General features: G+C 45.0%; 2 protein-coding genes across 4 annotated transcripts; both read right to left on the bottom strand.

Moving 5' to 3' along the window:
- Positions 1-1,347: 1,347 nt before the first annotated feature.
- On the bottom strand, positions 1,348-8,360 carry LOC141106573 (uncharacterized). 2 transcript variants are annotated; one of them, XM_073597453.1, is made up of 8 exons: positions 8,270-8,360; positions 7,073-7,243; positions 6,783-6,986; positions 6,492-6,668; positions 6,284-6,407; positions 6,070-6,167; positions 5,815-5,953; positions 1,348-4,039 (listed from the first exon to the last, which is right to left on the bottom strand). In XM_073597453.1, exons 3-8 carry the CDS (start codon positions 6,894-6,896, stop codon positions 2,616-2,618), a joined length of 2,076 nt encoding a protein of 691 aa, XP_073453554.1. In that variant the 5' UTR covers positions 6,897-6,986; positions 7,073-7,243; positions 8,270-8,360; the 3' UTR covers positions 1,348-2,615. The 2 variants fall into 2 exon arrangements, with proteins under 2 accessions (XP_073453554.1, XP_073453553.1); XM_073597452.1 differs by lacking the exon at positions 8,270-8,360 and adding an exon at positions 7,667-8,232.
- Positions 8,361-12,529: 4,169 nt separating this feature from the next.
- Positions 12,530-25,133, bottom strand: LOC141106569 (uncharacterized). Of its 2 annotated transcripts, XM_073597442.1 has the most exons (11): positions 24,923-25,133; positions 21,248-21,348; positions 20,815-20,967; positions 20,528-20,728; positions 20,231-20,419; positions 20,021-20,144; positions 19,815-19,903; positions 19,585-19,693; positions 18,480-18,577; positions 18,222-18,360; positions 12,530-16,207 (listed from the first exon to the last, which is right to left on the bottom strand). In XM_073597442.1, exons 2-11 carry the CDS (start codon positions 21,341-21,343, stop codon positions 14,604-14,606), a joined length of 2,802 nt encoding a protein of 933 aa, XP_073453543.1. In that variant the 5' UTR covers positions 21,344-21,348; positions 24,923-25,133; the 3' UTR covers positions 12,530-14,603. The 2 variants fall into 2 exon arrangements, with proteins under 2 accessions (XP_073453543.1, XP_073453544.1); XM_073597443.1 differs by lacking the exons at positions 21,248-21,348; positions 24,923-25,133 and adding an exon at positions 21,102-21,148.
- Between the last annotated feature and the right edge of the window lie 718 nt (positions 25,134-25,851).

Here is a 25,851-nt window from a genome sequence, read left to right as displayed (position 1 = left end):
GTCCGTAGGGTTCAATATTGAGTTGGCCCGCCCTTTGCAGCTATAACAGCTTCAACTCTTCTGGGAAGGCTGTCCACAAGGTTTAGGAGTGTGTCTATGGGAATGTTTGACCATTCTTCCAGAAGCGCATTTGTGAGGTCAGGCACTGATGTTGGACGAGAAGTCCTGGCTCGTAGTCTCCGCTATAATTCATCACAAAGGTGTTCTATTTGGTTGAGGTCAAGACTCTGTGCAGGCCAGTCACGTTCCTCCACCCCAAAACTTGCTCATCCATGTCTTTATGGACCTTGCTTTGTGCACTGGTGCTCAGTCATGTTGGAACAGGAAGGGGCTATCCCCAGACTGTTCCCACAAAGTTGGGAGCATGAAATTATCCAAAATGTCTTGGTATGCTGACGCCTTAAGAGTTCCCTTCACTGGAACTAAGGGGCCAAGCCCAACCCCTGAAAAACAACCCCATACCATAATCCCCCCTCCACCAAATGATTTGGACCAGTGCACAAAGCAAGGTACATAAAGACATTGATGAGCGAATTTGGGGTGGAGGATCTTGACTGGCCTGCACAGAGTCCTGACCTCAACCCAATAGAACACCTTTGGGGTAAATTAAGGCCTGGCTCGCAGTATCCTTTCTCTCGTCCAACATCAGTGCCTTACCTCACAAATGCTCTTCTGGAAGAATGGTCAAACATTCCCATAGACACACTCCTAAACCTTTTGGACAGCCTTCCCAGAAGAGTTGAAGCTGATATATTATATTGAACCCTACGGACTAAGACTGGGATGCCATTAAAGTTAATTTGTGTGTAAAGGAAGGCGTCCCAATACTTTTGGTAATATAGTGAATTTTGTTGATTATTTGGAATAAAAACATAGTAACACCTCAAGAATCCCTTATATTTATTAGCTTGGCTCTTTTACTAAGACGGAATGTAGTGTCCAGATATGCAAAGTGGGGACTCCACGCCTTTTGTATTTTTATTTTTGACAACAAAAAGGTTAAAAATTTCAGGGTATCGCTTCGTCACAATTAATATTTCTAGATACGATCAAAGGAGCCTGTGCCTCAATGTTAGGGGTGTGGAATTTAATCGCTGCATCGATGCATCGCGATTCGGGTGTCCCCGATGCGGCATCGATGCATGCGACCCGAAAAATTGATGTCGGGTGACGTCATCCCGACTTGCCCTGCCCCTCCCAGAAGAGCGCTCCGAGCGTGTCTGTCAAAATAGCTTTTGTAATAAATGCAGAGTTATAATCTATTAAGTGCCCACCGCTGTATGTGTTTTTTAAAATATATGCAGCTTCATACCTCATTTCTTAGTGTGTGTATAACTGTATATGCCGCTCATGTGACTGCCCGGTCCGGCCCGCCTCTCTCCTCTTACGTCAGCCCCGCCCGCCTCTCTCCTGATCTGATAGCTACAGTCGGTGGGCGGGGCTGAGAACTCCCGCTGACGTCAGGAGAGACGAGAGATGTGAGACTGAGAGGAGAGAGGAGAAAGGCGGGCCGGACCTGGCGGTCACATGAGCGCCATATACAGTTATACACACACTAAGAACTGAGGTATGAAGCTGCATATATTTTAAAATGCACATACAGCGGTGGGCACTTAATGGATTATAACCAATGTATTATAACCCTGCATTTATTACCACACAGGTATTTTAACAGCAGTATGTAGAGTACAAATGTGTTTGTACTGTACTTACACTGGCTCCTACATGTGCTCTGTGCTGACATTTCCCCGCCCCCCTCTTTGCACATTCCACTATGTTAACTCCTAGTGTGCTGGAAGGTGCAAACAGGGGGAGCCCAGAGAAATGTCAGCACAGAGACTGTACAGGGAACTTCACAGGGTTGTTTGTCAGATTGTAATCCCTCCTGAACTCCCAGCAGCCTTGTGTGTGAATTCCTGTACCCTGTAGTGCACCGAATTAGTGCACTGCACAAAGCAGAGTTCCACCCATTTTTTAAAAGTGTAGCTGCTGACTTTTAATAAACAGACACTTACCTGTCCCGTGGTCCATCGATGCGGCCGCACGGAGCCTCGCTCCTCTCCCCCCTGCTCTCCTCTGTGCCGTCTGATCTACTGTGGGCAGTGACACCCGGCCGTGACAGCTTACGGCTTCACGGCCGGGGCGTGCACTGCGCTCTGCCATTGGCTAGCCAATCTTCTGTGTTGTGTCCTAGAAGATCACTGGCAGGGAGGGGCCGCCTAGGGCGAGAGGAGGTGTCACCTAGGCGGCCGGGACAGGAAGTCCCACTAAAAAGAGGACACACACTCCCCCCCCCCCAAAAAAAATGACATGCCAGATGTGGCATGTCAGGGGGCGAGGAGTGCTTAAAGCGGTAGTTCCACTTTTGGGTGGAACTCCGCTTTAAAGGAGTGAGGTTATTTTTAATTCAAAGAAAGAGTTCCAGTAAATTTTTTGTTTAATAAAAGTCAGCAGCTACAAACATAGAACCCTTTACTTTTTGCATTCATATCTACTGAAAAGTTCACTTGCCCGTTTTAGGGTCTTTGGGGTACCCATGGCAAAGTATGACCACTTCCCACACCTGTAGACACGTTTCCTCACAATCTCATCCATCACATGAAGATATTTTATCCCTATGAAACGCTTTCCGCATACTGAGCATGAAAAGGGTGCTTCACAGTGTGTCTTTTTTGGTGTGCAAGAAGGTATCCCTTGCTGGCAAAACATTTCCCGCACTCCGGACAGGAAAAAGGGCGCTCTCCTGTATGGGTCCTCTGGTGTGTAAGAAAGTGTCCTTTCTCGGTGTAGCTTTTTCCACACAACGAACACGAAAAAGGACGCACGTTCGTGTGACTTCTCTGGTGTTTAAGTAGGTGACCCCTCCGCGTAAAACTCTTCTCACACTCGGAGCATGCGAAAGGACGTTCCCCCGTGTGGTTTCTCTGGTGTAGAAGCAGGTAAGCTTTGTCGATGAAACATTTCCCGCACTCTGAACAGGAAAAGGGGCGCTCGCCCTTGTGGCGCATCTCATGCCTAAGAAGGTTAATTTTCTGTGTGAAGCTCCTCCTGCACACAGAACACGAGAAGGGACGCTCGCCCGTGTGGGTCCTCTGGTGTGTAATAAGGTGTCCATTTGAGCTGAAACATTTCCCGCACTCCGAACAACAGAAGGGCATTTCGCCAGAGTGCCGCTTCAGATGGGTGATGAAGTTTTCTTTTTGGGAAAAGCATCGGCCGCACTGGGAACACGAAAAGGGCTTCTCACCGGTGTGGACTCTCTGGTGCTTAACGAGACCCGATACTGTGGTGAAGGACATCTCACACTCGGAACACGGAAACGGCTTCTCATCGGCGTGATATTTCTGGTGCCTAACGAGATGTGATTTGGCTGCGAACGATTTCCCGCACTCGTTACAGGAGAAGGGCTTCTCTCCGCTGTGAGACCTCTGGTGCGCCACAAACTGCGATTTTTCCATAAACGATTTTTTGCACTGGGGACACGAGAAGGGCTTCTCCCTGGTGTGATATTTCTGGTGTTTCTTGAGTTGTGACTTTGCCGTGAAGGATTTATCGCACTCGGTGCAGGAGAAGATCTCCTCGCCGGTGTGGGTTCTCTGGTGTAGGCGGAGTTCACATTTTGTTTTCAAAGATTTCCCGCACTCCGAACACGAGTAGGGCCACCTTCTGTGGTGATGTGGTTGAGGTGTGACCTGTGCCGATTCCTGAGTAGAAGTCTTTTCACCTTCTGAATATAGAATATCACGGGTGTGCATCCTCTGATGTTCAACCAGATGAGACTTCTCACTAAAACATTTCTCACATTCAGAACAAGGAAATCGGTTCTTATCTCGCGGTATACTGGTATCTGAATCATCAGAAGAGGATCCCTCGAGATTAGAGGGATCTGGTGATCTATCTGCACTGCAGCCTCGGTGTTGTATATTTGTAGCTGTGAGGTTTACTCTCTGAGAATATTCTGAGACCCCGTCCTCTTCCATTTTATAATCCAGAGAGGACATCGGATTTTCTTGAGAGGTATTCAGAACATCATGTCCATCTGTTGGAAAGATATTTTTTCATTTATTATTAAAAGCAAAAAGGATAACTAAAACGTAACCACTTGACCTCGGGAAGATTTACCCCCCCCCCTTTCATGACCAGGCCATTTTTTGCAATACGGAAGGCACTGCGTTACTTTAACCGCTTAAGGACCGCCCCACGTACATATACTGCGGCAGGGCGGCCCTTAAGCGCAAAATCACGTACCTATATGCGATTCCTTTCTGTGGCTCTGGGGCGTGTGCGCCGCGGGAGCCAATCAGCCGGTCTGGGGGACCCAATGTCCGCCGGAAACCCAGCAATCGTTCAGAGAGAGGCAGAGCGGCAGTCTGCTTATGTAAACAGGGCAGATCGCTGTTCTTCTAGTAAGAAAGACAGAGTTCTTGTGTTTCTGCTAAGCAGGAACATGGATCTCTGTCTTTCTTCAGTTAAACCATCCCCCACACAGTAAGAAAGCACTCCCAGGGAATACACTTAACCCTTTGATTGCCCCTGATGTTAACCCCTTCCCTGCCAGTGTCATTAGTACAGTGACAGTGCTTTTTTTCTTTTTTTTTTTTTGTAGCAGTGATCACGGTATTAGTGTCACTGGTCCCCAAAAAGTGTCAGTTATGCCCTGAACACACGGTCGGATTTTCCGACGGAAAAAGTGCGATCGGAATGTGTTGTCGGAAATTCCGACCATGTGTGGGCTCCATCGGACATTTTCCATCGGATTTTCCGAGACACAAAGTTTGAGAGCAGGATATAAAATTTTCCGACAACAAAATCCGTTTCGGAAATTCCGATCGTGTGTACACAAATCCGACAGACAAAGTGCCACGCATGCTCAGAATAAATAAAGAGATGAAAGCTATTGGCCACTGCCCCATTTATAGTCCCGACGTACGTGTTTTACGTCACCGCGTTCAGAGCGATCGGATTTTCCGACAACTTTGTGTGACCGTGTGTATGCAAGACAAGTTTGAGCCAACATCCGTCGGAAAAAATCCTAGGATTTTGTTGTCGGAATGTCCGAACAAAGTCCGACCGTGTGTACGCCCTATTAGTGTCACTGGTCCCCAAAAAGTGTCAGTTATGCCCTGAACACACGGTCGGATTTTCCGACGGAAAAAGTGCGATCGGAATGTGTTGTCGGAAATTCCGATCGTGTGTGGGCTCCATCGGACTTTTTTCGTTGGCATTTCCGACACACAAAGTTTGAGAGCAGGCTATAAAATTTTCCGACAACAAAATCCGATCGGTTAAATTCCGATCGTGTGTACACAAATCCGACGCACAAAGTGCCACGCATGCTCAGAATAAATTAAGAAACGAAAGCTATTGGCTACAGCCCCCTTTATAGTCCCGACGTACGTGTTTTACGTCACCGCGTTCAGAACGATCGGTTTTTCCGACAACTTTGTGCGACCGTGTGTATGCAAGACAAGTTTGAGCCAACATCCGTCGGAAAAAATCCATGGATTTTGTTGTCGGAATGTCCGATCGTGTGTACAGGGCATTAGGGTCAGATTTGTCCGCCGCAATCCTGCTAAAAATCGCTGATCACCGCCATTACTAGTAAAAAAATCTATCCCATAGTTTGTAGATGCTATAAGGCTACTTTCGCACAGTCTACTGTTGGTGGCACAACCATGCCCCCCCCCTTTCCAGCCACCACCATGTTTTACAGACAGCGGTCACCTATGTTGGTCTAGTGACCAATGCTTTTAGAGAATTCCTGCAAGCAACTGTGTGAAATACAATGTCTTGTATTTAGTATTTATTTCTTACCTGTGCCGATATCCTGAGAAGGTTCCTCTTCTTTAATTTTAACGGCCATCCCAACCTGATTTGTGGACTTCCAGTCTTCAGCCACTGACGTCTCCTCTCCTTCATCTTTATTTTCAACTTTCACATCAGTCAGTTTATCCTAATCCAAAAGGATGATGTAAAATTACCAACCAGTAACTTGAAACTACAGGAAAGAAGGTTCTTTAGGAATTTTGGATTTCAGTTGAGCCAAAGACTTCCCCAAATTACACCTACCTGATGATGGTGAGGGATGGTGTGACCTTCCTCTGTGGAATCCCGGTAATACAGAGGACGGGGACATCTCTCTGGTGGGTTCCCATTATTGGATCTATCTGTAGGAAACACACACACTGACTGAATACATTGTTTCTATGTGTTTATCAGATGATGGGGGATCTAGGTGGACCCTCCGTACTGCTCTCTCCTTTACAATAAAGTCTCCTCTTACCCGGTGATGTGAGGGGCGGCTGATTCTCCATCATGACGTCCTTGTAGAGATCCTTGTGTCCTTCTATATACTCCCACTCCTCCATGGAGAAATAGACAGTGACATCCTGACACCTTATAGGAACCTGACACACAATGATACAGTCACCATCCAGACACATCCCTTGTCTGTTACTGGATAATGTCCCAGAATTTCCGGCACCGCTCACCTCTCCTGTCAGCAGATCAATGATCTTCTGGATGACTTTTAAGATCTTCTCCCCATTTTGTCCGTTAGAAATTGAGTGCGGTGGAAGAAGAATAATAGGACTTTGATTTTTCCACCATCCATGGGACACGCTGTGACTTGTCCTCTCTGAAGAGGTCTTCCTCACTACTGCACACTCCTGTATAATACAGCAATTATCATCATAGGTTTAGAAGACCTCTGTTCTCTTATCATATGTGTTTTATTAATAGAAATAAATGATGTTACCTAAAACTTCCAGAATCGTCCTTACCTCTCCAGTCAGCAGGTAGATTACCTCTAAGATGAGGTTGAGTATTAACTCATTTAAATTACATTTATGTTCTCCAGTTTGTTCATGACTGAGGGGCGGCTGATACTCCATCATGACGTCCTTGTAGAGATCCTTGTGTCCTTCTAAATACTCCCACTCCTCCAAGGAGAAATAGACAGTGACATCCTGACACCTTATAGGAACCTGACACACACAATGATACAGTCACCATCCAGACACATCCCTTGTCTGTTACTGGATAATGTCCCAGAATTCCCGGCACCGCTCACCTCTCCTGTCAGAAGATCAATGATCTTCTGGGTGACGTCTAGAATCTTCTTGCTGATATATTTCTTAGTTGTCAGGGAGGGAGGTGAAGAAAGTGAAGTGGAGAAGGGCTCATGGAGACCGATGATTGGCGTTAATTGCTCACCAGATGTCTTATTCAATACCTCACAATTCTGCGTTAAAACAGAAAGTAACAATTATCTCTGTACATTTTCCCAGAATCCTCCTCACCTCTCCGGTCAGGTCTGTGTTTTATTAAGAGAGATAAGAGTGATGTCATGTGACCTCCCAGAATCCTCCTCACCTCTCCGGTCAGGTCTGTGTTTTATTAATAGAGTTAAGAGTGATGTCATGTGACCTCCCAGAATCCTCCTCACCTCTCCGGTCAGGTCTGTGTTTTATTAATAGAGATAAGAGTGACGTCATGTGACCTCCCAGAATCCTCCTCACCTCTCCGGTCAGGTCTGTGTTTTATTAATAGAGATAAGAGTGATGTCATGTGACCTCCCAGAATCCTCCTCACCTCTCCGGTCAGGTCTGTGTTTTATTAATAGAGTTAAGAGTGATGTCATGTGACCTCCCAGAATCCTCCTCACCTCTCCGGTCAGGAGGTAGATGATCTCCAGAGTGAGCTCTAATATCCTCTCATTCATGTGATTGTCCTTGTTCATCCTCATTGATGTGGCCATATCATCTTTTTAGAATACTTCTTTATGTAGATGTTAATGAACTGAGAATCTAGACTTTAGTAGTATGAATAATGTCTTAGTAGTGTTCCTCCATAGTTCCGACATCATAGTCTGCTTTCTGAACTATATTACTGGGCTTGTTTATCAATGTAACGGATAAACACATATTCCCTATTTATATAAGTTGGATAAATGGCTCTATATTTAGGATGTATCCAGTCTATAAACCAGAGGCTCTGGATAGACAGTTGGATAAATGGCTCTATATTCAGGATGTATCCTGTCTATAAACCAGAGGCTCTGGATAGACAGTTGGATAAATGTCTCTATATTTAGGATATATATGGTCTATAAACCAGAGGCTCTGGATAGACAGTTGGATAAATGGCTCTATATTTAGGATGTATCTGGTCTATAAACCAGAGTGATGAGTGATGGAGGTCACAGTGACTATGGAGGAAGAGGACGGACATGATATAGGGTTGGGGTATAAATAAAAATTATTATTACCTCCTCTGCTGCCAGTTCCAGCAATGTCTCCTTTATACTCCCTCCCAACTAAATTTTCACCCAGAACTTCCTGTCTGTACCTCGCGTCACTTCCTGTTTTTAAGTCAAGTCCTTTCAGCGCTTGCATTTTACTCAGTATTAGCGAGATGTCCACCTTGTGGAGCGTGTAAGAACTACAGCCTTCTTTTTATTGCTGTAGTTTTAGCTACAGTGGGAAAGAGTTAAATTGGTTGTAAAGTCTCCAGGTTTTTCACCCTAATGCAATGGACAGCAGCAGTGATTTTCCGACACGCAAAGTTTGAGAGCTTGCTATAAAATTTTCCGACAACAAAATCCATTGTCGGAATTTCCGATCGTGTGTACACAAATCCGACGCACAAAGTGCCACGCATGCTCAGAATAAATAAAGAGATGAAAGCTATTGGCTACTGCCCCGTTTATAGTCCCGACGTACGTGTTTTACGTCACTGCGTTCAGAATGATCGGATTTTCCGACAACTTTGTGTGACCGTGTGTATGCAAGACAAGTTTGAGCCAACATCCGTCATGAAAAAATCCTAGGATTTTGTTGTCGGAATGTCTGATCAATGTCCGACCGTGTGTACAGGGCATTAGTCTAGCAGATTTAAGTGGACTTGACTAACAAATTAAAGCCCAGCTAATACTTTTTAATAAGTTACAACAGTTTTTTGTGAATAACTTTTGGGAATAAATAAACGCTGATCATTGTAAGCACCCCTGTCAGTGGTAAATGGTTTGTCTCAGCTCTCTAACTGCCAATTTTATTGCACAGAATATAATATATATATTTTTTAAAGCACCCGTGTCACCCCCTGTACACACCCCAGTGTAGGGTGAGCACATGTATGTAAATATCAATTGCACCCAGGGCTTTTCTTCTTAGAGAATAGGTGCAGAAACTCCCCTTTCAGATTTACCCATTTTCTCTGCCCCTACCCACCTCCGAGCACTGTCCCTTGGTTCCACCCACTATCCACCTCCAAGCACTGTCTCTTGGTTCCACCCCCTACCCACCACCGAGCACTGTCCCCTAGTTCCACCCACTCCCCACCTCCGAGCACTGTCCCTTGGTTCCACCCACTATCCAGCTCCGAGCACTGTCCCTTGGTTCCACCCCCTACCCACCTCTGAGCACCCTCCCTTGGTTCCACCCACTCCCCACCTCCGAGCACTGTCCCTTGGTTCCACCCACTATCCACCTCCGAGCACTGTACCTTAGAGTTGGGTAGTGGGTGGAACTAAGGGACAGTGCTCGGAGGTGGATAGTGGGTGGAACCAAGGGAAAGTGGTCGGAGGTGGGGAGTGGGTGGAACCAAGGGACGGTGCTCGGAAGTGGGTAGGGGGTGGAACTGAGCACTGTCCCTTGGTTCCACCCCCTACCCACTTCAGAGGACTGTCCCTTGGTTCCACCCACTATCCACCTCCGAGTACTATCCCTTGGTTCAACCTCTGAGCGCCGTCCCTTGGTTTCACCCACTACCCACCTCCGAGCACCATCCCTTGGTTCCACCCACTATCCACCTCCGAGCACCGTCCCTTGGTTACACCCACTATCCACCTCCGAGCACCGTCCCTTGGTTCCACCCCCTACCCACCTCCAAGCACCGTCCCTTGGTTCCACCCCCTACCCACCTCCGAGTACTGTCCCTTGGTTAAACCTCCGAGCGCCGTCCCTTGGTTTCATCCACCTCCGAGCACCATCCCTTGGTTCCACCCACTATCCACCTCCAAGCACCGTCCCTTGGTTCCACCTCCGAGCACCGTCCCTTGGTTCCACCCACTAGCCACCTCCGAGCACTGTCCCTTGATTTCACCCACTAGCCACCTCCGAGCACCGTCTCTTGGTTCCACCCACTACCCACCTCCAAGCAATGTCCCCTGGTTCCACCCCCTACCCACCTTCCTGTACTGCCCCTTTTAGAGAATACAGAACCAAGTAACATTTGTGGTACTAACTTGTATGGGACTTGTTAATGATAACAAGTAAAGCAGCACAAAAGATCCCCTCCTTGCAGCTAACAATGTACCACCCGCAACAAAATACCCCCTCCCCAAACAAAAATAGACCCCCAAGCAACAATGGACCACCCGCAACAAAATACCCCCTCCCCAAGCAACAATAGACCCCCAGCAGCAACAGATCTCCCCACAGGCACCAGCAATCGACCCTCCAGCAGCCAACTACAATAGATTGGTCCCTTAACAGTAGATCCCTCCCAGTGACAACTGACTCCCCCAGCAACATAAGTCAAACCCCGGCAACAATAGATCTCCCCCATGCAAAAATAGATCCCTTCCAGAGACAACAGGTCCCCAGGAGCAATAATAGACCTCCCCAGCAACAATACCCCCCCCCCCCGCAAAAAAAATATATCCCCTCCAGCAACAATAGATCCCACCCACAGCCAGCATCAATAGACACTGTAGCACAACCCAGCACCCAATTACATGCATTCAGTGCTGGACCTGCGTTCCCGCTAAAAAGCAATGATTGCACTTGAGGGATCAACGTCGGAGTGAGAGCAATAATTCTAGGACCATAATGCACCAATGCGGACCTTGGAACCCAACACTAGGATCTCACCAAGGGAGTCTTGAACATCTAATACAATGCAGGGTTGTTTAACTCTATGACATCCATCAAACACCAAAGTCGTAGTTTTGAATGAAATAATTGTGGATTGACTTTCTCAATTACAGACAGAGAACACACACGGTAAAGTAATTGATTTTATTGGGGTAAAGGGACCACAGGAACAAAAATATACAATCGATCAACTGATTTGTTGAAATAGGCTGAGAAGCAAAGACTAACTACTCCGGAAGGACACATCTTGTAGCAGGAATGTCACAGGAAGACAATATGGCCATCTCAAGCTTTTCTTGTCCAGCAGAATTTCTCTGGGGTTTGGCGAATAGGCCGGTAAACATGGGCCCGGCTAATGGAAAGTCAGCGACAGCCCTTCATGGAGTCCATAGAAATTCTACACCTCTCTCGGCCTTGTAGTGTGTAAGGGTGTGATTTGCGCTGCTTTAGTCAAAGGGTGGAGAAGTAGCGTAGTTGAAGCCTTCCATGTTTATATGGGATTGGCACGGTGAAGTTTAGATGACTTTTGTAAAGGGTCAGTCCACCCAGAAGTGACGTTATATGTGGGGCATGGAGGGCCTTCTATTGGCATCTTCTAGAAATTGTGGTGTAGAATAAAGAATGGGTTTGTTACTATTCTTTTGGATTTGTGTGGTTGTATATTTTGTTGGCCTTCAGTAAAATTACAGATGGTCTCTAAATTCAGTCCTGATGTTTAGTTCCAGTAGGAGGAAGGTCCATAAGCCGCATATCGTGACAAACCTGTAGCAGAAGAATGAATGGACTCAGCATGAGCTCTAAGCCAGGCCGTGCCCTCAACGCATTTTGCTCCACTTAAAGTGGTTCTAAAGCCTAAACATTTTTGTTTAGGCATCAGCATCCCCCTTCACCCCCCCTTTTACTTACCTGAGCCCTCATTTGATCCAGCACCGTGCACATCTGCAGCTCTTCTCTCCCCTCATTTCCTGGTCTCGCTGGCATTAGCCAGGGCACCGGGAGCCATTAGCTCCCAGTGCTGTCATTCAAAGCCACTGACAAGGGAGCCGGGGGGGGGGGATGGGGCCGAGTCCCGCTGTCTGTGTCAATGGACGCAGCAGCAGGGTTTGGGGGTGAGCACCCAAGAGTGCCCCCCATGGGAAGCACCATGGTTAAAGATGAATTCCAGGAATGCGTTCACCGATTGGATGAGGTGGAGATCATGAGGTCACTTTCCGCCTCATACAATCAGATAACACTTTGCATTCATTCAGAAAATGCTAATTATTCTCTGGATAGTGGCCGTGCTGAGCATAGGGTTGCCACCTGTATGGGAATGACCCAGACAGTCCAGTTTTTGACAGCTGTGCCCGGGTTTGTATCCTCCTGTAACCCGGACACCACAGCCTAAGCTCCAGCCCCAGTGTGGAAAGTACCTGCAGCCCTCCACCAGCACCATGCCCTCACACCCCCCGCTGAATGCGCTCTCTCCTGAGTCCCACCAGCAGCACTGCCCCTGCTCCTGCAGGAGAGAGGTATGTACAGTCCATCACTGAGCACCACTGTCCCCTTTGTCCATCCCGTGGTCCCCCTGCCCATCCCGTGGTCCCCCTGCCCATCCCGTGGTCCCCCTACCCATCCCACCATCCCCCTGTGCATCCCACTGTCCCCCTGACTACTCTGCGCCCCCCCCCCCACCTTGCTGCCTCCCCTGTGCATCCCGCTGCTGTGGGGTTCTTTGGGGTGCTGTGGTTGGGGTGCCTTAGATATGATGGACTGATTTGGAGTGTTGAGATAGAATGGACCACTTTGGTGTGGTGTTGATAGTGTGGGTTGCTATAGGTAGGATGGGCTACTTTGAACTGTCAATGGATAGTAAGGGGAGTTGGAGGTAGGGTGGGTTAATTTAGGCCCCTTCCACAGGTTAACGCAATGAGGCTACACCCTCTGTTTGCTGTGGCGTACACAGCACACTGTGTTACTACTCTCTTTAAGCCACCCAAGGGTGTCCGAGGTCTTTTACAATCCTATTGTCTACTATATAGTGTATACTACAAAAAAAAAAAAAAATATGCAGTGCGCCAGAAAAGTGTTGGGGTTTGGCTTGAAGAAAAGGTGGCAACCCTAGCTGAGCAGTTGCCTTTCTGTGTTCAGAATGCATCAGGCCGGCCGCTCAGCAAGGAACACGGAATAGTGGAGATCATTGGGGTAGCGGCGTCTATGTCTGCGATTTCCAGGAGCATTGGCCAGGTATGGTATAGACATAGTTACATTGGTCCAAAGTGTCAGGCATTGTGTGAATTATATAGACAATATGGTCAAAAGTATCTTACATCTGCTTGTCCACATCTCATTCTGAAGCCAAGGGTCCGTAGGATCTTCATTTTACTGCCAGTGTACTCCTGTGTTCTGTGTGTTAACCACTTGCCGACCGCCTACAGTCTACATACACGTCATTACTTTGATGTTTACTACTATGTTTTTACTGTGGGGACAATTCGGCATCTGCTAAAAGTGGTCCCAGGGGCGGATTCGCCTCAGGATCACTTTTAGAGGCGGCGGGAGAGATGCCCCCTTCCTGCCGATTTCCGGTCGTTTCCGCGTTTTCCAGAAATTACCCCCCCACTCAGCTCTATGCCCTCGGAGGACCAAAGCGACCTCCAACGTCACTTTCCTTTCTCTGGCTTAAAGAAATGTTTTTTGTTTTTTTTTTGCTTTTAAAGGTAAATGAGAGATCTGGAGTCTTTTTGAACAAAGAGGCCCTGTCATACTTACTTCTATTACAAGGGATGAAAAGAAATAAAAATTAAAAAAAAGGGACAGTATAAAAAAAATAAATAAGAAAAAAAAAAAATTTCCTTTTGCTTTTAAAGGTAAATGAGAGATCTGGAGTCTTTTTGAATAAAGAGGCCCTGTCATACTTGCTTCTATTACAAGGGATGTTTACATTCCATGTACTAGGAATAAAAGTGATAAAAAAAACAAAAACAAAAAAAAACCAACAAAAAAAAACCAAAAAGGGACAGTGTAAAAAAATAAGAAAATTCTACTCTTTTTCTTCTATAAGCGCCCAATCCCTACATGCTGGTGCGCAAAAGCAAACACAAATGCAAACGCAAGGCGCGCCCGCATATATAAATGGTGTTCAATCCACACATGTGAGGTCGCCGCGATCGTTAAGAGCAAGAGCAATAATTCTAGCACTAGACCTCTGTAACTCTAAACAGCTAACCTGCAAAAAAAATTTTAAGCGTTACTTATGGAGATTTTTAAAGTGGAGTTCCAGGCAAAAAGAGAACGCAGTCTCAAACGTTTGATGACCTCTCCCACCCCTTGTTATTTGATATTTTTTTTTGGTACCTTTTTTTCCCCATGTTTTCTTCAGGACTTGTTCCATGTTGCCATGGCGAGGTACGTCACTTCTGCGGTTTTATCTGGCCCTCCTCCTTCCCCTCTCCCGCCGCCGTTAAAAGTGATCTTGCGGTGAATCCTCCACAGAGACCACTTTTATCTGAAGCCGAACCGCTCACTGAAGAAGAAGAGGATACCGGGGTTATGGTAGCTAGCTGCTGCCATAAAGACGATATCCCTCCTCAAAGTGCCGACGTATATCGGCGTGATCCGGTCCGGAAGTGGTTAATAGATAAATTCTTGCTGGACAATGTGCCTTGAATTTTCTAAGAGGTGGACTGACCTTTTAAAAGTTCATCAACTTGGTGACACAACCGTGCTACAGACAGGACAATTCAGTCACGATATGTTTGTGTTTGCTTGTGAAAATGAAAAAGAAGACCCACTCAGGTGAGTTTGCTGGTGTGCCAGAAGATATTTTATCCTCATGAAACACTTCCCGCACTCTGAACACGAAAAAGGACGCTTGACTGCGTGTCTCCTTTGGTGTACAAGAAGGTATCTTTTCTCGGCAAAACATTTCCCGCACTCTGGACAGGAAAAGGGGCGCTCGCCGGTGTGAGTCCTCTGATGTGTGAGAAGGTGTACCTTCTGAGTGAAGCTTTTTTCACACAAGGAACATGAATAAGGACGCTCGCTCGTGTGGCTTCTCTGGTGTGTAAGAAGATATCCCTTCCGCGTGAAACACTTCCCACACTCTGAGCACGCAAACGGACGCTCGCCTGTGTGGTTTCTCTGGTGTACAATCAGATAGCCTTTCTCCGTGAAACATTTGCCGCACTCGGAGCAGGAAAAAGGACGCTCGCCTTTGTGACTTCTTTGGTGTCTTAGAAGGTTTACTTCCTGCGTGAAGCTTCTCCCGCACTCTGGGCACGAGAAGGGACGCTCGCCCGTGTGGCTTCTCTGGTGCGTAAGTAGGCGTCCATTTGAAGTGAAACACTTCCCGCACTCTGAACATGAAAAGGGCATTTCACCGGTATGGCGTTTCAGGTGAGTAATGAGGTTTCCCTTTTGCGAGAAACATTTACCGCACTGGGAACAGGAAAAGGGCTTCTCACCGGTGTGGACTCTCTGGTGCTTGACAAGGTCAGATATTGTTGTGAAGGACAATGAGCACTCAGAACATGGAAAGGGTTTTAGACCGGTGTGAACTTTCTGGTGCTTAACAAGATGCGATTTGGTTGCGAATGGTTTCCCACACTCGTTACAAGAGAAGGGCTTCTCCCCACTGTGAGACCTCTGGTGCGCCACAAACTGAGATTTTTCCATAAATGATTTTTTGCACTGGGGACACGAGAAGGGCTTCTCCCTGGTGTGATATTTCTGGTGTTTTTTGAGTTGCGACTTTGCCGTGAATGATTTATCGCACTCGGTGCAGGAGAAGATCTCCTCGCCGGTGTGGGTTCTCTGGTGTACACGGAGTTCACATTTTGTTTTCAGAGACTTCCCGCACTCTGAACAGGAGTAGGGCCACCCTGTTGTAGGATGTCCTTCATGTGGAAACAACGGAGACCGATCTGCTGGGCAGTTCTCGACTTCTGAATATAGAAATGGACCTTCAGGTTTATGCGTCCGCTGATGTAAAGCAAGATGTGACTTCTTACCAAAACATTTATCACATTGAGAGCAGGAAAACGGATTCTTGTTTCTTGTAGCCGTATCTGAAAGATCGGAGGAAGATTCCTCGGGATTGGATGGATCTGGTGATCGATCTACAACGAGAAATCTCTGGTGGACATCTAGGTTCAAAGAATGTGATTTTTCAGGAGATTCGTCAGGATTTGAAAGATCCATTGATGTATCTGCACTATAATGTCCGTGTTGTATAGTTTGATGAACAGGGCTGACTCCTGGAGAAATTTGTAAGTCGCCATTTTCTTCCGCTTTAAAAACTGGAGAGAATATTAAATGTCCCTCAGAAGAGTTCAGAAGATTGTGTCCACCTGTAGGAAAGAACATTTATGTCAATATTAAAATCATTCATTTTCCATGTTTTATAGTCAGGAGCCATGAATGGTGGTCATGTATTAAAATTATAAAATTGTCACCGATACATGAATCCAAAATTAGATAAGATATACAGTAATACCTCGGATTGCGAGTAACGTGGTTTACGAGCGTTTAGCAATACGAGCTATTTTTATTTTTTAAATTCTGACTCGAATTGCAAGCGCTGTCTCGCAAGACGAGCAGGATTCAAGCCTCTGGCGTGTGTAGTACCGCATGTGGCCAGAGGTGCAGGGGGCGCCGGTGACGCTCAGAGAAGCTCGGGGACGCTCGGTCCCTGAGTGTCTTCGAGCGTCTCCGGCGTTCCCCCCCCCCCCCCCCCCGCACCCCTGGCCACATGCGGTACTGCATACACCAGCATTATTTGAGTTTCCATTGATTCCTATGGGGAAACTCTCTTTGATATACGAGTGCTTTGGAACAAATTATGCTCGTAATCCAAGGTACTACTGTACAATGCATTGCATCCAAAATTTGAAAAAAAACTGGATGGCAATCCGGGTTCCCACGCCAATCATCTCCTGTGAATCGCACTGGGAGGGTGGTGGTGCGGAGAGCCCATTCCGCCTTAGCATATACACAAACAAAGAAAAATCCCAGCACCGCACACCAGAAAGAGCCCAAGTGTCAGACAAGTTTAAAAAAAAAAAAAAGGAAAAAGGAAAAATAAAAGAAAAGAAAAGGAAAAAATACATAAATAAAAAAGCAGCTTCAGCCCTACTCTAACTAGGCCACGCCCTGATGCGTTTTACCCCACCCACAAGACCTAGACATTATTATACAGGATTTATATAGCGCCAACAGTTTGCACAGCACTTTAAAAAGAAATGAAAGCAGACATTACAGTTCCATTGGTACAAGAGGAATCTGAGGGCCCTGCTCGTTAGAGCTTCGACATAGGGTGAAACGCGTCGGTGGCAGCATGGCCTGGTTGGAGCTGAGCTAAAGCCCGTGTTCTCTTATTCATCTGACACCTGGAATCTTTCTGGTGTGCGGCGACGGGATTTTTCTTTGTTTATGCGCTGCAACCAAAGCAACTCTTACACACAGGACCAAAGGGTAGGTACACTGATGCAGTGTTATGGTCGGTAATGAAGTGAACCTTTCCCTGCCTCATGATCCACCCCTCATATTCAAAGTGATACAATTAAGCAACGGCAAGACATAGCTGCTTTTTCTGCCATGTTAGTCCCCCCCCCCCCAACCTCTGCTTGTGTCCATCCTAGGTGCTTGTATGTGATGTCACATACAAAGGCCTGGGATGGTTGCAAAATGTGGATTGGCATTCTGCGTTACTTACTTCTGACCTCTCTGTTACATACTACCGACCTCTTAACTCAGCATTACCCCTTCACTCTGTGTTACACACTACTGATCTCTGAAATTTGCATGACTTACTACTGACCCCCCATTACAAGGTTTTACTGACTACTGATCTCCAGGTTACATGCTACTGACCACTAAACTCTGCATTACTTACTCCTGACCCCTGCACTGTCCTAACCAAAATGTACATTGCTTTGACAGGCCAATCCTAGCCCAGCCAAACCCAGCCAGATTTCATACCAGCCAGCCAGGTCATAACTCAGTCCAGAAGTCAGTGAAGCCAACCAGGCCAGAATTTAGCCCGGCCAGCTGGGCAAGAACTCAAACCAACTGAGCCCAGCCAGCCAGGCTTGAACTTAACTCAGCCAGCCCAGAACTCAGCCCAGGCAGTCAGCCAAGACAGCACTCAGCCCAGACCCACGTCTAGCAAAATCGTAAATAAAACGTGAATGCCAAGTTTCTTGCTGAAGCTCAAAAAGGTAAGATACGTTTCTATATTTTACAGTGACATTTGTATTATTATATTTTAAGTTTTTTCCAAGCCTGCCTTATTTTTTAATGGGGCCTTGCTAGAGTAAAATAAAAAATAAAATATAGAAAACAAAACAAAAAAAACATATATACTTGTTCTGATATTTAGGGAAGATTCCTCCTCTTTAATTGGTACCATCATTCCAACCGTCCCTGTAGACAGCTGATCACCCCTCACATACGTCTCTTCTTCCGCTTTAATCTCAACATTCATGTCAATCATTTCTTCACCCTAAACCAACAGAATGATACCAAACACAACAAAAAATTAGACAAAAATTTATTGAGACTACATAGAAGAATACAGAGTTTTTGAATATTTTTAAGCTCTGGATTCTCAATTCCACCTACCTGATGATGGTGAGGGATGGTGTGATCTTCCTGTGTGGAATCCCGAGAATACAGAGGACGAGGACATCTCTCTGGTGGGTTCCCATTACCGGACCCATCTGTAGGAAAAACACGCACTGACTGAATACATTGTTTCTATGCATATATGGGGTAAAGGAAATTAAACTTTAGAGAAAATGTGATAATTTATTCAACTATTGAAAATGTTTTTTTTTTTTATAGCAAAAGAATAATTCATTTTCTCTGCAGTCAGGAGGAATCTGTGGGTTTACTACACACGGGTTTCACAGAGTTTTGCATACAATATCTCCTCCCCATTTGTTGGGAACATGACGATATATTGAGGAATGGAGATGGACCTTTCATATGGTGTACAGTATCTCCTCCTCATTTGTTGGGAACATGACGATATATTGAGGAATGGAGATGGACCTTTCATATGGTGTACAGTATCTCCTCCTCATTTGTTGGGATTACTAGGACTGGCATAAAAGTAATACATTAATCTGGTGAATACTAAAGACAAGATTATGTACCATATGGTGTACAGTATCTCCACCACATTTGTTTGGCAGATTAGGTACGTAGATGATATTCTTATAGACAGCAATGGACAATTCTTCTATGTGGATTTTTTTTATTACAATATAGAACACTATGGGGTTTATTTACTAAAGGCAAATCCACTTTGCACTGCAAGTGCACTTGGAAGTGCAGTCGCTGTAGATCCGAGAGGAACATGCAAGGAAAAAAACAGCATTTTTGCTTGTACATGATTGGAAGATCAAATCAGCAGAGCTTCCCTTCAGATTTACAGCGACTGCACTTGCAGTGCACTTGTAGTGCAGAGTGGATTTGCCTTTAGTAAATCAACCCCTATGTGAGATTGGTGAGAACTATTAAGGTAAATTTACAATGTAAAAAACCAAACAGTTCAAAAGGGATTGTACACAATTTATAGATAGGGTTTCATTTGGGCAGGCTGTTCTCTCTTCAACAGAGGTTGATATTTGCCAAACATTTCTTTCAATTGTGCTGTCTAATTTAAACACACAGTAATAAAATGATACTATAAAATGTTCTTGTATTAATGTTAATTTTTTACCTGTCTTTATATCTAGTAAAGATTTCCCTTGTTTGGATACCATCACCATTTCTTCTTCTTCTTCCTCTTCCACTTTAATTTCAAATGTCCTATTTATCAGCTCTTTGTCCTAAACCAACAGAGCAATAGAAAACAAAATGTTTAAAAATCTGATTGTAAAAAAACTGAGAAGAAGAATAGATTAAAAGTTTAGAATAACTTCTGAGGTCTAGCTTTTCGAACCCATCTACCTGATGATCGTGAGGGATGGTGTGATCTTCCTGTGTGGAATACAGAGGACGGGGACATCTCTCTGGTGGGTTCCCATTACTGGATCCATCTGTAGGAAACACACATACTGACTGAATACATTGTTTCTATGTGTTTATCAGATGATGGGGGATCTAGGTGGACCCTCCGTACTGCTCTCTCCTTTTACAATAAAGTCTCCTCTTACCCGGTGATGTGAGGGGCGGCTGATTCTCCATCATGAGGTCCTTGTAGAGATCCTTGTGTCCTTCTAAATACTCCCACTCCTCCATGGAGAAATAGACAGTGACATCCTGACACCTTATAGGAACCTGACACACACAATGATACAGTCACCATCCAGACACATCCCTTGTCTGTTACTGGATAATGTCCCAGAATTCCCGTCACCGCTCACCTCTCCTGTCAGCAGGACACACATTTTATTGGTCACTTCTAGAATCTGCTGCTCATGTTCATCTTTAGAATTTAAGTGAGGAGGAGGTAGGATAGGGGAACTTTGGCTTTTAGAAAATCTTGGGGGCACATTGTGATTTGTCTTCTCTCTGTTCTGCTCAAAAGAGGTCTTCTTCACTACTGAACACTCCTGTATAATAGAGCAAATATATTGTCAGAATACTTCATTTCTCCTACCTGTGTATTAAATAATAAGAGATAAGAGTGATGTCACGTGATCTCCCAGAATTCTCCTCACCTCTCCAGTCAGCAGGTAGATGACTTCAATAGTATGGTTTAGTATTTTATTTAGGTTGCATTGCTTTTCTGCAGTGTTTTCCTGACTTAAGGTCTCCATATCCTCCTTCAGGACATCCTTGTAGAGATCCTTGTGTTCTTCTATATACTCCCACTCCTCCATGGAGAAATAGACAGTGACATCCTGACACCTTATAGGAACCTGACACACACAATGATACAGTCACCATCCAGACACATCCCTTGTCTGTTACTGGATAATGTCCCAGAATTCCCAGCACCGCTCACCTCTCCTGTCAGCAGCTCCATCATCTTCTGGGTGACTTCTATAATCTTCTGGTTGATAAATCGTTTATTTGTCATGGGGTGAAGTAGAGGTCCATGGGGAAGGATAATGGGTGTTAATCCCTCACCAGATGTCTTCCACACCACTTCATAATCCTGAGGAAGAAGGGACAAAACAGTTAAAACTGCTTACAATCCCAGAATCCTCCTCAGAATCTCATTCATTATCGTATGTGTGCATTAACAAGGGAAATATTGAATGTCATGTGACCTCCCAGAATCCTCCTCACCTCCTTGGTCAGGTCTGTGTTTTATTAATAGAGATGAGAGTGATGTCATGTGACCTCCCAGAATTCTCCTCACCTCTCCGGTCAGGTCTGTGTTTTATTAATAGAGATAAGAGTGATGTCATGTGACCTCCCAGAATCCTCCTCACCTCTCCAGTCAGCAGGTAGATGATCTCCAGGGTGAGGTTTAATATCCGCCCAGTCATGTGACTCCGGTCTTCATTCATCCTCATTGAGGCGGTCATGTGATCTAACGGAGATTAAACAGATTTTAACTGGTAATTAGGAGACCTCTTACTCAGAGAGGGTCATCTATAGCCCCAATCCCCCCCCCCCCCCCCCGCTATCATTTTACTCATTTGTATTTTTTAACATACTGAAAAATTATGATTTAGGAATGTTCTTAGACCAGAGATTTATAAAATAATTAGCATATTAGAAAAGACTAAAATGATAATGATGAGGGTTTAAAAACGTTGCTTCCCCTATGTTTATACACAGGCTCCATACTGAAAGAAAATATAGGAGCCAATAGGTTCCAAACCCGTGCAAAACAATGACCAAAAAACAAAATTACAACACGTAGCTCTTAAATTGTAGTTTAAGTGTAAAAAACACCTAAAACGTGAAAAGAAACAAAGAAACCGCGCTCTTAGATCATAAAATACAGATCATAAATCAACATAGAGAACAAATAAATCTTAATTTGAATTATAAAAGCATACATAAACATTGTGAAGTCCATGTATAATAAATTATTTGAATTACTGCACCATGAGAGTGCAGTAATTCATCGTCATCTGGAGCGTCCAGATGACGTCTTGAATGACGAAACGCTTGGGGGAAATTACAATACGTCTTTGCGTCACCTCCGGTCGGAGCGGCGATTGTTTGTTTACACAGCGCCGGCTCCATTTCTTATTGATGCATGTTAAAATTTTATCATATGTGAGTATATTTCCACATTTTATTTAAAACAAAGCCTTTTTCAAGCAATATTATGCTATGGGCATTCCTCTTTTTCTGCATGTGATAATCCGGTGGAAAGCCAGCAAGTGATTTACAGATTGCCCAGCAGGCTCCAGAGAGCTACACAGTGGCTCATACTGTGAACGTTCAATACCCCTGGGGGGGTAATGTCATCTGGTGAGTGAAATCTTTTTACCAGCACGGATAATATCACCATTGTCACTTGAAAGTATAATCAGCACTATTCTGAACAGGCACTGGACACTGTTTTGAGCACAAGTCACTTTATTCAATGGACTAATTACATACTGTTTGAATTAGCTTGCCTACCCATTTTTGTGTTTATGGTGGGATATAGATATATATTTATTATTTCTGCTTTTTTCTTTATATTCTTTTCTTTGTGATTATATGTTTATGTTTGTACACTGGTTTTTGGCACAGAGGGTCAAACACACATGTCCCTTTGTATACGCAGGGGAACAGAGGACTCATATCCTCTACAAAGCTAGCATACACTGCGTGATAGCTTTAAAATCCTGTACACCCCAGAGGGTGTAACACATTAGTATGTCATAAATTAGTTTGTGTTTTTTACACCAGGAGGCAGTGCATTCAATATTTGTAACACGTTTTCTTTTCATTCACCTGTGTAGAAGGCAGAGGGTGTAAAACACACCAACACCTCTTTTTTTCTCCTCTCTTTGTTTTGTTTTCACCGTTATCTTTCACTTGCATTTTGCTTGTATATTCCGTGGCGCAGTATCACATACCACTTCTCTTTACAATTTTTATGTATTAAATAGATGGCTCCATAGATGAACACTTCCGCCTGAAGATGGCAGTGCTCACCTGCAGGCTGCAAGTTTTTAATTTATTTTCTAGTTCAAAGATTTTCATTGAGAATTTCAAAAGCAGAAATCATAACAATTGCTAGGCCCACGCAGGGGCAATGACATCAGTTGACATTGAGTCCTAACCGAGGAAATCAGAACAACGAATCAGTGATACAGTCAAGAGACAAGCAATATATACCAAAGATTATCAATTGTTGCTGTTCCCTCCCTCCAGCCGATTATGGACATAAGAGAGACGGGGCTGTGCATGGTATATACATTCACCGGCCACTTTATTAGGTACACCTGTTCAAATTGTTTGGTAACACAAATTGCTAATCAGCCAATAACATGGCAGCAACTGGCTGAAGTTCAAACTGAGTATCGGAATGGGGAAGAAAGGGGATTTAAGTGACTTTGAAGGTGGCATGGTTGTTGGTGCCTAATGGGATTTTCATGCACAACTATCTCTCGGATTTACAAAGAATGGCCCGAAAAAGAGAAAATATCCAGTGAGCAGCAGTTGTCTGGAGGAAAATGCCCTTGTTGTTGTCAGAGGAGAATGGGAAGGCTGGTTCCAGATGATAGAAAGGAAACAGTAACTCAAATAACTTCTCGTTACACCCAAGGTATGCAGAATACCATCTCTGAACGCACAACACATCTAAACTTGAAGCAGATGGGCTACAGCAGCAGAAGACCACACCGGGTGCCACTCCTGTCAGCTAAGAACAGGAAACTGAGGCTACAATTCGCACAGGCTCACCAAAATTGGACAATAAAAGATTGGAAAAACATTGTCTTGTCTGATGAGTCTGGATTTCAGCTGTGATATTCAGATGGTAGGGTCAGGATTTGGTGTAAACAACATGAAATCATGGATCCATCCTGCCTTGTATCAACGGTTCAGGCTGGTGGTGTAATGGTGTGTGGGGGATATTTTCTTGGCACACTTTGGACAATTAGCACAAATTTAGCATCATTTAAACACCACGGCCGACCTGAGTATTGTTTAGAGTTCACACCTCATCCTTTAAACCCAAACACATATTAATTACACAGGTTCTGAGGCCAATTTAATGCAGACAAGTCAGTTTAATTACCACCCTAATCTGCCACAGAACCTGTGCAATTAATATGTGTTTGGTTTTAAAGGGATGAGTTGGCAATTCCAGTATTGTTGCTGACCATGTCCATCCCTTTATGACTATACCCATCTTCTGATGGCTCCTTCCAGCAGGATAATGCACCATGTCACAAAGCTCAAATCATCTCACCACTGGACAATGAGGTCCTTGTACTCCAATGGCCTCCACACTCACCAGATCTCATCCAATAGAACACCCTGGACAATGAGGTCACTGTACTCCAATGGCCTCCACACTCACCAGATCTCATCCAATAGAGCACCTTTGTGATGTTGTGGAACGGGAGATTAGCATCATGGATGTGCCCCCCGGCAAATCTGCAGCAACTGTGTGATGTTATCATGTCACTATGGATTAAAATCTCTGAGGAATGTTTCCAACACCTTGTTGAATCTATGCCACCAAGAATGAAGGCAAAAGGTGTCGAACCCGGGACTAGCACGGTGGACCTAAAGAACATGGCCTGTGAGTGTATAATACTATCACCGCTTGGCTTTAATGTCAATCACCACCGCAAAACCGTGCTCCTTTTTTTTTAATCGTGGTGTCATGTTTGATCAGGATTCTCCTGCTCTAGGCTTTGAGGACATGATTTGGGGGATCGGGAATGACCCGGCCTGCAGATCATCATTGTGAAAAGGGCTTGAGTTCCGAGTTCGGCTAGAGATGAGTTCAGAGGACGCCCAAACTCATCTCCACTCTGGATGTACACTGTAATTGAGTGCTGTATGTTTAGTTTTATATTATAAATATTATTATAGTCACATAATATATATTTATGCACATTTCTGTAGCAGCATCAGCTACTCGAGATAAAGAAGAGACATGACGGGGGGTTACTGGGCGTAAATATAAAATAATATTTTATTACCTCCTCTGCTGCCAGTTCCAGCAATGTCTCCTCTCTACTTCCTCCTGACAAACCTTTGACCCGGAACTTCCTATTTATTCTCCTACATCACTTCCTGTTTGTTTTTTTTTACGATCAACTGCTTCCTGTCTGTGTGTTCCATTCAGAATGAGCGAGATCACCACCTTGTGAAAAGTATAAGAACTGCAGCCTTCATAAAGAGACCCTGTCACCGGTTCATTCATTTCAAAGCGGTGTTCCACCTAAAAATGAAACTTCCGCTAAACGGATTCCTTCCCCCCACCGGTGTCACATTTGGCACCTTTCAGGGGGGAGGGGGGAGCAAATATCTGTCTAAGCCAGGTATTTGCTCCCACTTCCGGGCATAGATCACCCCAGGGTCTGCGGTGATCTATGCCATGTCCGGCCCCTCCTGTCCCCCCCCGCTGTCTTCTGGGAGACACACAGGTCCCAAAAGACAGCAGGGACCAGTGAGGACGGGCAGCGCAACTCACGCATGTGCAGCAGGGAAACAGGCTGTGAAGTCACAAGGCTTCATTTCCTGATTCCCTTACCAAAGATGGCGGCGCCTCCACCCGAGAGACAGATCGGCTTCGGGTGAGGACATGGCGGGTGCCCATATTTTAAAAGTCAGCAGCTGCAGTATTTGTAGCTACTGACTTTAAAAAAAAAAAAAAATTGGCAGAACTCCGCTTTAACCACTTCACCTCCGAAAGGTTTACACTCCCTTTCACGACCAGACCATTTTTTGCGATAAGGCACTGCGTTACTTTAACTTACCATTGCACGGTCGCGACGCTGTACCCAAATACATTTTTTTTTTTACCCCACAAATAGAGCTTTCTTTTGCTGGTATTTTATCACCTCTGTGATTTTTCTTTTTTGCATTATAAACAAACGAAAAAAAAATGACAATTTAAAAAAAAACT

The sequence above is a fragment of the Aquarana catesbeiana genome, linkage group LG08 (assembly GCF_042186555.1).
Source record: "Aquarana catesbeiana isolate 2022-GZ linkage group LG08, ASM4218655v1, whole genome shotgun sequence".
In the NCBI taxonomy this organism is placed as follows: domain Eukaryota; kingdom Metazoa; phylum Chordata; class Amphibia; order Anura; family Ranidae; genus Aquarana; species Aquarana catesbeiana.
This window is presented reverse-complemented; position numbering and strand designations above follow the sequence as displayed.